Source organism: Ostrea edulis, chromosome 8, assembly GCF_947568905.1.
Source record: "Ostrea edulis chromosome 8, xbOstEdul1.1, whole genome shotgun sequence".
Lineage (NCBI taxonomy): Eukaryota > Metazoa > Mollusca > Bivalvia > Ostreida > Ostreidae > Ostrea > Ostrea edulis.
Window position 1 is genome coordinate 34,805,732 of NC_079171.1, and position 10,640 is coordinate 34,816,371.

General features: G+C 35.8%; 1 protein-coding gene across 3 annotated transcripts in view; it reads left to right on the forward strand.

The window, feature by feature from the left end:
* LOC125657435 (uncharacterized) overlaps positions 1–10,640 on the forward strand; it is a 74,979-nt gene that overhangs the window by 38,093 nt on the left and 26,246 nt on the right. For 2 of the 3 annotated variants that reach the window (XM_056147398.1, XM_056147399.1), the window contains 8 exons: positions 1,276–1,398; positions 1,515–1,649; positions 1,919–2,059; positions 2,627–2,641; positions 2,759–3,027; positions 4,736–4,822; positions 5,596–5,991; positions 7,713–7,798. In XM_056147398.1, coding sequence (XP_056003373.1) covers positions 1,276–1,398; positions 1,515–1,649; positions 1,919–2,059; positions 2,627–2,641; positions 2,759–3,027; positions 4,736–4,822; positions 5,596–5,991; positions 7,713–7,798 — 1,252 coding nt within the window. Of the gene's footprint in view, positions 1–699; positions 1,021–1,275; positions 1,399–1,514; positions 1,650–1,918; positions 2,060–2,626; positions 2,642–2,758; positions 3,028–4,735; positions 4,823–5,595; positions 5,992–7,712; positions 7,799–10,640 lie in introns of those variants that run through there. The other variant, XM_056147400.1, reaches the window with a different exon arrangement.

Genomic DNA, 10,640 nt, shown 5'->3' on the forward strand with positions numbered 1-10,640 from the left:
CACTACATCTTAAAAGAGCTGATCAAATCACTACAAAATGATTTAATCATGAAATATATGATGGTATGTAATAAGTATTTAGGTCAAAAAGCAAAAACTATGCAATTTTAAGAGAGAGAAAAATCCGAGAATTTATTTCAATAAATAATACAAAAGACACGGGCATATTTGAACTCAGTATCTGTGGTTCAGTAGCCCGATACCTTTTTCACTGAGTTACATAGATATACAAACACCTTGGTCGATACAAGTAATTTCAGAATACATTTGAATCACAAGCTTCTGATATAGTATGATTAAAGGAAGAAATCTTCATGTAGTGAGCTACCCTAATGTCCATATACGGAGTTTCAAAGCTAAACAATTCCAACCAACATGTGTCTTGGATTTCACCAAAAGTTATGTTTCTCTTGCCTTCCATAACAACTATCATAACTATGCGGTTACGTCTACCAAGTTTACTGAAGGTTCTGGAAAGTTGTCTGAATGGCAGAACACTGACATTCAGTCATCTTTCGGTTACGATTGAGTTATTTCAGTTGACGGGATGTCATGGATTCGTCCTGTAAATAACAATACAAAATGTATGGAAGTCCACACCGTACAAGTCCAGTAAACAAAGTAGATTGATTGATTGATGTTTTCTCCCACATTCAACAATTTTTCAGTTATCTGGTGGCGTCCATTCTGTGTTGGTGGAAGAGAGAACACAGATACAATGTACCTGGGAAGAGACCACCGACCTTCCGAAAGTAAACTGGGAAACTTTCTCTCTTACCGGCGCGAGCAGAATTCGAACCCGCGTCGACAGAAGTGAGAGGCCGTGTGATTTTGAGCGTTATGCTCTAACCACTCGGCCACGGAGGCCCTTTAAACAAAGTAGAAAAAAATTCACTCCGGAAATGATTTCACACAATCATGTACTAACCATAAATACCATTGTTCGATACAAAAGTGGAGTGTACAAGTCACCAACAGCCACCACAAAGCCATCGACCGTATTATCGGAAAACCTCAACAGTAGGACCCTGCATCTGTTCTATTTTGCTCTATTTCTTTTATTACGACTTGTCATTCGTTTCAAACCTCAGTCAGTGTGGATTTAAGCAATTACAGGTCCATTTGTGATGATTGCATATAGAAACTGAAATTGATTAACGTGTCCCATCTCATATTTTCTACGAAGAAAGGGCTGATGATGAATACAAATTAAGAAAAAATAAGGCATTATATTAGAGAATCATATTTCCTCATGCTTTTATCTTTACCTTTCAGGATGTCCAGCAAATCATTACGGCAGTCCTTGCAGACCATGTCCTGTAAATTGTGATCAATGTAATGCCATTGACGGTTCATGTGTGTGTCAGGCTGGATACAAAGGGGATAATTGTACAGAAGGTAGTCAATAAAAATGTCAGTGTTTTGATATACATTGGAAAATATTCTTTATTCTAAACTAATGTTTTAAAATTTAATTCCAATTTCATGTTAAAGATTGGGTTTAATTATTACAGCGTGTTCGAATAGCACATACGGTGTTAACTGTGTGTACAGCTGTGGACATTGTTTAAACGAGACGTGTGGTCACGTGACTGGAAATTGTTTACTGGGTTGCGATGTAGGTTGGACAACAAACAAATGTAATACAGGTATTACTGAGATTAATACTTCTACAAATAAAGCAATATTTATATGTAATAATGAAACCATAATAAGACAAATGAGCATAATTGTGAAATAGCATGAATATATTCTACATTATATTAATCGTCGATACCTTAGCACAAGGAAATGAATATGAGTATTGGATAAAACAAACAAATAAATCATTTGATACAATGAACTCCCAATACAGATACAATGCCAGGTCGCAAAGAAATGAATTAATGACAATGAATTGAGTTTTCTTTACATTTAGCTTGCAGCAGTGGCTGGTATGGACAGAGTTGTGCGTTGAGATGTAGCAGTCATTGTGTAACACCTCACTTGTGTGATCGCTTTACCGGAACTTGTCTTGGAGGATGCGCCACTGGATGGATAAATAAAACATGTGATTCGGGTTCGTGTTTCATTCTATATTCTATTGACCATCATTGAAGAGACATTATTTCTCGAAATGCGCATCTGGTGCATCAAAATTGGTACCGTATACGTTTTACATTATGACCCTTGGGTCGAGGCCTCTGCTGGTGGACTGTTAGTCCCCGAGGGTCTCTACAGCCCAGTAGCTAAGTACTTCGTTACTAGCTTGAAAATACGGATGTATATTTAATTACTGTTATAAAATTTAGAAATTCATTTCAAAATTAAGGATTATCTCCCTCATGCATAGCTCTTATCCTTAGACGGATTTAACTCCACTTTTTTTGCACACTATTTTCCCCTATAATAGCTCTAAAACTTCATTGTTATTTCTGATTTCAAACATTTCGGTTGAGCATCACTGAAGAGACATTATTTGTCGAAATGCGCATGTGGTGCATCACAATTGGTACCGTATAAGTTTTACATTCTAGTGTATATGTTAACAACCAAAGACAAAGATAGCGAACAGTGATCAATCTCATGTTTACAATCTGTCTTCTTTTTTCTTTTATTATATGGATATTTCTTATTTCATTTTCAGTTGATACTGAATACTGTGAGTATTGGATTTGTAAGGGGGTGATTGAGGATCTATATCTAAAAAAGTCTTGTAAATGTGCTTGTTTTACGTTATCTGGTAATATATGCTTTCTGAATTTTTTTTCTCGGTCAGGCGTTGATTGGGCACCATGGTATGCGTCTGTCGCCTATCATAATATAACATGGAGGAAAGAGGAATCCGGTTATCTGATCAGATACGACCCCGCTGTTACCCTTGTATGCAACTTTAGCCTGAATTCCGACGAAGATTTGTTATATGACGTCACATGGTTCATTGATGGACTGGAAAGTGTTAATCAGACGGTTGATTTATCCAGTAATTACACAGCTGTGATAACGGCGCATGACTTCCTGAGAGCTCAAAAGAAAATAGGATCAAATGTAAAATATTATGCTTGTAAATGTACTCTATTATGAATCATGTGATATAATATTAATATACATATACGAACATACTTCAGCACATGAATGTAAATATACATCATCATAAATTTGAAATAAGCAAAACAGTGTTACGGTATATACGAGATGTTAAATATCTTAAAGGAAACATCCCATGATTCTAAACGTTTAATATTATTATTATTTTCAACAAATATTATTCTGTTCATGCCTAAAAGTACTTTAAATGTGTTTTAAGTTAATCATTTTGCATAGGTTTTGAGTTGAAAAAACAATGGAATTAAAATATTACGATATTTTCATCGATATTTTACGCGCCATTATGTGTGACGTCATAAGCAACATCGAGCGAAAGAAATTGAAAATCCGTTTTAGTCATTTAATCAACAAACAAGATTTATTGAAAACCTAATCATCACGTTAAGGGCTTGTAAATAAAATTGAATTATTATGTTTTGTGCCGTTTTAGTGTACTATTTGTCAGTAGAAAGGAGTTAGACTGATTTTTTCCTCAATTTCGCGAAGGAAGATATGAGTGGGAAAACGTGGATATTTTTTTTCATCTGCGCATGAACTTTGCAATGAAAAGCCCCATTTGCCTCTGTCTAAGTACTTTTTTTCAAAAACCAGTTCAACATAAACCCAGATAAACAGCACGACAATGGTTATATCGAAGCTATAAGCAATGCTAGGCATTTTGTTTTGATCTTCAATACACACTCGCACCAACTGACCTTGACCTTGTAATAACATATAACCTGTCCTCCTGGTGTCTACCAACTGGTGATTTACAAAACTTTCAATAATAAATATTGAAACATTATATTTCCTAAACTTTGAAATGAATTATAATGCTTTCATTCTTTTAAATGCAACGTCAAGTAACGTAACGTCAAACACGCCATAACGCCGTGTTCCCACTTCCTAACGATGTGTAGACCACAATTCAAAAATAGTAGTGATAATGAAATTGTATTATCAAAATAAACCATTGTGGTTTCCACTTTTAATTGAATTGCTTTTAATTATTTACTTTCGAAATTGACCCGTGACCATGAGCAGACCTAGATGTCAACGATGCAACGTATCATAATTTGTCTAATCCATAAAATAATGATATTTGCGCTGTTTGTTTGAAAGGAGAAAAAAGAACCACGCCAATTACAGACGTTTAAAATAATAGCATTACAAATAGTGTTTAGACAGCGATGCATGTAAACATTATGATTTAGTCGCAATTGCCAATTTCATACACTTGGGTATTTACATCGCTATTTGTATGCACTGTACCTAAAACATAAAACATGCGGGAAATTTGTCAACATCGAAATGGTGTGCATGGTGAATAAATCAGGCCACTTAAAGCGGAATTTTTACAACTACTTAGCACTATTTTCGTTATCAGTTGATCGAAGATGGTCGCTTATGACGTCACTGTACATCACGAGTACCTAACTGATTAACGAGACTTTTAAAAATCGGGGCTTGCATTTAAATATGTATTGTGGCTTATTATCGCAATGTTTCGCCGAACGAACCATTATGATTAAATTACTCTAAGCATAAGAAAGACAAAATGCATATAATTGTGTATAATTTGAAAACATGCGATGTGGCCTTTAAAGAAATGCTTTTCTATTTACCATTGCATATTACACTGGCTGACATTAGCCATATTTCATTTAAGGTACATTGCAAAGTTGGGGCAAAGCGCAAAGCAGAGGATACTCCCTGCCTTTTCAAAGTGGGGAATCCATTTTTTGCCGGGATAAAGGTATGTAACAATGGTCGTCGTGGTGTAGTGGGTAGAGCGCTCGCTTTTCAAACGCTCTGGTGATCCAGGTTACATTCTTCAAATCTAGGGAGTGTAACAGAGGAAGCTACTTTTTATTCACCAAGCGCCCAACATTTAAAGTGAATGTGACAGACAATCTTTAAACTAAAGCTTTTGGTTAAATTTCAAAATTATTGAAGCCACACGGTTGCTATCTATGAAAGGTGAAGAAAATGAACAGTGATCAATGTCAACTCTTATAAGAAATACAAAACTAGAGAGTTGGACAAACACGGACTTTTGGATATACCAGAGGTGGAATCAGGTGCCTAGGAGGAGTAAGCATCACTTGTTGGCCGGTCATGCCCGCCATAAGCCCGATATCTCGATCATGTAAACGGAGCATTGTGTAGTCGAAATCAGTGTGCCAAGAACGGTCTAAAAATCAGTATGAAACACGTCAGACAGCATTTTAGCCAATAATAGGTGGCATTGGCAAACAAGATTGTTATAACGACCATAGAATTTGCGAAGTGCTGATATCAAACGAGACAGTTGGAACCCCTGTAACATGAATGTGTTTGTCAGTAGCCTGGTATTAGTATAGATGAAAATAAATATCAAAAACATAATAACAGCTTGCATCCACCCAGGTAACGGATATGTGAATCAATAAATTAGATTTTGTTCTGTGAATGGTTGATCGTATTTTCATGGTATAACGCATGCATCAAAAGCGCATTGAAATACAATTGATTGCATGTCTCTTTCAGATTGTTAACCCTAATATAGAGCTGGAAAGGAAGGGTACTAGGAACGTAGAGTTGGAGATGACGATCCCGTTTGCCACTGAATCTCTTTATGTCAATGGTGTTCCACAAACAGTAAGCGACCTGAATATACACATGACTTTCAAAACGGACGATTTGTCGAAATGCAGTGGGGGCGGATCATCAAACCAGTGCGAGGTCAAAGTGAAAAGCTACAGCTACAACGACAGACATAAATATCAGAACGATGAGTGGCGGCAGAACATCTCATTTCCGGTATACAGCCAGGATACTGATGGTTACGTCATCAGTAGCCACATGACTCTACGATTAAAGACAGGAGGAACGAACGGGATCGGAAGTAGAATATTTGAACACGTTCCTCTCCCTGATATATCGGTGAGTTCTGACGTACCGATTTCTATATGTTGGAAATGACCTATAAATGTTTCGCAAAGTCATCAACACTTGAGCTAAACGATTATGCACGGGTTTTAAGGAATATACACTCTGTATCTCGGTATGCGTTTATAATTAGTGTATAGCGTTGTTTAAAGAAACCCTGAAGTGCGTTATTGTAGATTTAATCACGTACCCACTTAATGTCATATCGCTGTAACACTAAAAAAAATATCTAATTTCTTACATTTATCTTTTCTATTTTGATTTGTGTTCTCACTGAGCTTCCATGATTATGTAGCAGATGACCGAAATAACGATTGTACAACACAAAATATAGTGCGATGAAGTTTTATCGAATAAATAATTCAGAGAAAACCGGGTGTAAAATAAAAGTAATCCAGGGCGTAAAGTCGATTGAATTGAAAATAAGAAGAGCGGAGTAAACTACATCCGTGATGTGATCAGCGATGGAGGAAAGACGCTGACCTAGCCTACTAAGTTGAAAATGTAATGGTTGATTTCGACAGAAATTCAAAGGATCAGAGGGAATTGATGGATGATATGATGGGTCAAGTTAACATTCAACTCGTAGTCAGGTTTTTGGAAAGAAACAACATGTTCATCGTTAGGACTCGCGGTTGTCGCCATGTAGGACATATTTAGACGAAGTGCATGGTAGGTTGCTTCTTTTATTTACCTTCACAGTGTGTAAGAGAACATAAAAACGAACTGGCGTACTTTTTGTTCACTTGAGATATTCCTGTTGTAGGATTTTAATAAAGACCCGAACCTATACCTTGACATGGACATAATTGTTCGAGCCTTGAAACCAGCCTCGCTCATACCTAGTCATTGCTGTGATGGAAGTTGCCAGGATAGAACAATTTAACTTATCATCATAAAACAATAGGCTTATAAGTCTGCCTCAATTTTTTCCCTTCTAAAATCAACGTTTATGAACGCATAGTTTATCAAAGTAAATTTTATGAATTTGTCATTGTGCAGAAGCAGATTAGGCATAGATGCAGACGGTATTTAAAATGATTTAAAATGAAAAAAAAAATAATGGTGTGATTAATGTTTCTGTTTTATAAATTGATGAAATTTTTGTCTGTTTACAAAATAAACTCTGTATGAATATCCTGATGCGTTTGTTTCTGTTATGATGTCATTGCAATGGCGGATCCAGGGTTTACGAAAGTGGGCACATGTGATAGTCAAGTATTAGCAAAATACTCAGTCATTGTGGGTGCCAATCTGGAATTTTACTCGCACTATTTCTACTTTTTAAATTTGTGGCGAAAAGAATGGGGGATCTAAATCCACTCTGCATTGCAGAAGCAAGAATATCCTGGTGTACGGGAACTAACTTTTGAAGCGGTGATTGTATTCATATGCAATAAAAGACTGATCATATGAACAACTTGAAGTCACAGGAAAGTGAATGTCAATTTCATTAGTACTGTGGTTTAAGGAAGTACATTGGCAAATGTACACATTTGGAATTGTATATCATATTTGTTATGGTTAATATATTAACGTGTGAGGTACGCTAGAGAAAGGACTCTCACTGCTCAGTGGTGTAAGTACCCGTTAATGCTGTATCTGTATAAGAGACAATCTTGCAAATTTGTTTAAAATCTTTATGGCGGTGAGATATAATTGGGATATATTTATTGCGTGGTTTGAAATTTTTACGATGATTTCATCTATTTCAGATCCGTGTACGAGAAGCGAACGAAGCATGGAAAGGAAGGTCTTGTGGTGTCAGAGCGGACCCTCATATGTACACATTTGATGGACAGTAAGAATATTTAAATGATCCTAGTATTCACAATTTCTATTCGATCAATTTAAAACATACTGAAATATCAATATGAAAGGGTGAATATGACGGTCAGTAAGCAAATACCTATGAAGACTGCAAACATTAAAAGTAAGACGGATTCAAACACATGGATATACTAGAGATGTGATCAGGCGCCTAGGAAGAGTAAGCATCCCCTGTCGACCGATTAGACCCGCTGCGAGCCATACATTACTACAAACTATGTCTTGTGTTTTGTGCGTAATTTATGTATTCCGTGAATGTCCATGTTTTGTCACCCACCCCCACGCAAATGTCATTAATCAAACTGTAATAGGTATGTGCAATGAACTAACTTATATGCGATTATAAGTTTACCTCTCAATAATAGTTTAGATTATGAATAGTTTAATCAATTATTATTCTATAACCAATTTATGATTTACGACTTCCACCAGAAGTGTATATCTCAAACATCGACGATAATGTCTGTTTATAACCAACCGCGGGAAAAAAGATAACATTACATTTTAAAAACTGTCTACCATTTATTAAAACAACACTAAACGCGGCTGAGTTAAGGCTTTCCTCATAAATACCAGTGCTGTAAAAAATGTTTTGTACCGCACTGGCACATTACATGACGTCACAATGAAAAATACGTCATGATTAAGGTCATGACGTACTTTTCTACATTTCTTTTGCGGTTGGAAATGTCAAAATATTTTTCCGTTATTTACCACCGCTGTCAAACAGTAAACCGCAATCGAGTAAAAGTTTCTGTCAAATGGATTATATTAATTCTCTATGATATTGAAATATTTTCAATTTCTTCTTTATATAACATACATGCTAAAGTAATATCCATATTATATTGGGATCTTGATATCGCCCCTAATCTTCAAGTATATAGTGACTTTCACCATGAACTCATTTGCATAAACAGGGTTTCCGTACATACAAATTTCATCATTGGCACGACACTCCGAGGTTTTTGAGTGAAAAATGTTTGATTTATGTAACATGTGAACTTCGATGCAAAAGGAAAGTTAGGGGAGCAAATTGTGGCTTCGACAGAAAACATGTTTTTCAGGGTAGATTCAACTTCGTATATGCAACAATCGCCGCATCTTGGACATTCAATGCAAAAATTAGACATGTTACAAGTCACGATAAACTTGCTCTCATCACTTTTCAAATTAAGAAATTAATATGTTTTGAAGTTATATTAACTTGCATTGATATCTGGATATCGTGCCAATGGAACGTAGTACAAACACAAGGGCCCAGGGGCCACGTCGCACACCTAAACAGCAGATCCTAGCAATAAACAAGCTTGAGCAAACCTATCATTATAGAAGTAGTTTGGTTCAGAAAAAAACTTGTCGAGGTTGCGACTAAGAATTCAATAATTATCAAACTTGACTACAAATTCATCATTTCTTCTTTAATGACATTTGTCTTTAGAGTTGTCAAAATTGTCCTTCCACATACTCCCTCAAAATTTCATGCTGATAGCCCATATTGCTTTTCTTGTAATACGTAAGCTTATTGTCTTTTTAAAATCACACTATAGTAAGTAATGAACGATACAATGGACCTATTCCTTCCAAACATTGATGTACCCGGACTAATGGGACAGTCCAAGATCCTGTTTACTACTATTTGGATGAGTATAACCCTTTGCTATATAAGAGGCTGCAGAGGGAGTATTAATCATTCATAAGCAACCTGCTGTCAGAAGAAGGAAGCTAAAATTAGAAGAGACGGTAAACTATTAAAGAAGTAATAGTGAAAAGAATTCGAAAGGTTTGGGTTAAAAATACAAACCACTGGTGAAATACGAACTAAGGAATCGTCAATGAGATACTATGTGTAGTAATCCTGAATAAGTGTGAGGCACCGAGTATTCGCTGAGAATTGGAAGTTCGTTTCGAAACCAGGTGCAAAGGTGCCCAGTCAACTGTACATTACGGTGTAAAACAGAATCTCGGTTTCAGAAAAATAGAAGCCGGGACAAGTACCCAGTAAATCAGAATAATCCTTATAATTGATAGTGATTTTGTGTTCTTAATCATTGGCCGAAGTAGAGCATGAGGAGAATTGCATATATATTTATGTTTATGAGACCCTTTTTATCCTTTCAAAAGAGCCCTTTTGATACACGTTACAGTACGTTAATTTGGATTTAATCTCTATTCCAGATTTTCAAAAATTTGAACTTTGATATTGTACATTGGAATTTCCCCATATTTGTCTTTGTGATTATAAATTACCATACCCTACTTCCGACACACCCCCCCCCCCCCCCCGCGGAAAATCAAGGAAGATGACGATATGTTTTAATGAATTCTAACTCATCAATGCATACTTTACCTTATATCAGAATTTGAATAAAAGTTATATTGGCTCCACTTTTTTGGCACGCTGTTTTTGGCTATATTTAGCTCTAAAAATTCATTGTTATTTCGGATTTCAAACATTTCGGTTGAGCATCACTGAAGGGACATTATTTGTCGAAATACGCATCTGGTGCATCAAAATTGGTACCGTATAAGTTTTACATTGTAGTAACGAATTAGCTCCGTCATCCCTAATTTAAGTTTTGTTGGAATTTTAACCTCACACATTCAGTATTGAAAATACAATATGAATATTTATACTTTTGTTTGCGAACTTTAAAGTAATGGTATACAAATGATAGTACATGCATCTATGTGTATGTGTTTATATACTGGATATTATTAGTTTTCTTGACAATGTTAGAAACAATAGTTCATATTACAACGTCCGTGTCTTTATTGGAAGAAGCCTAGACTATTTAATTTTGAGCGGTCGA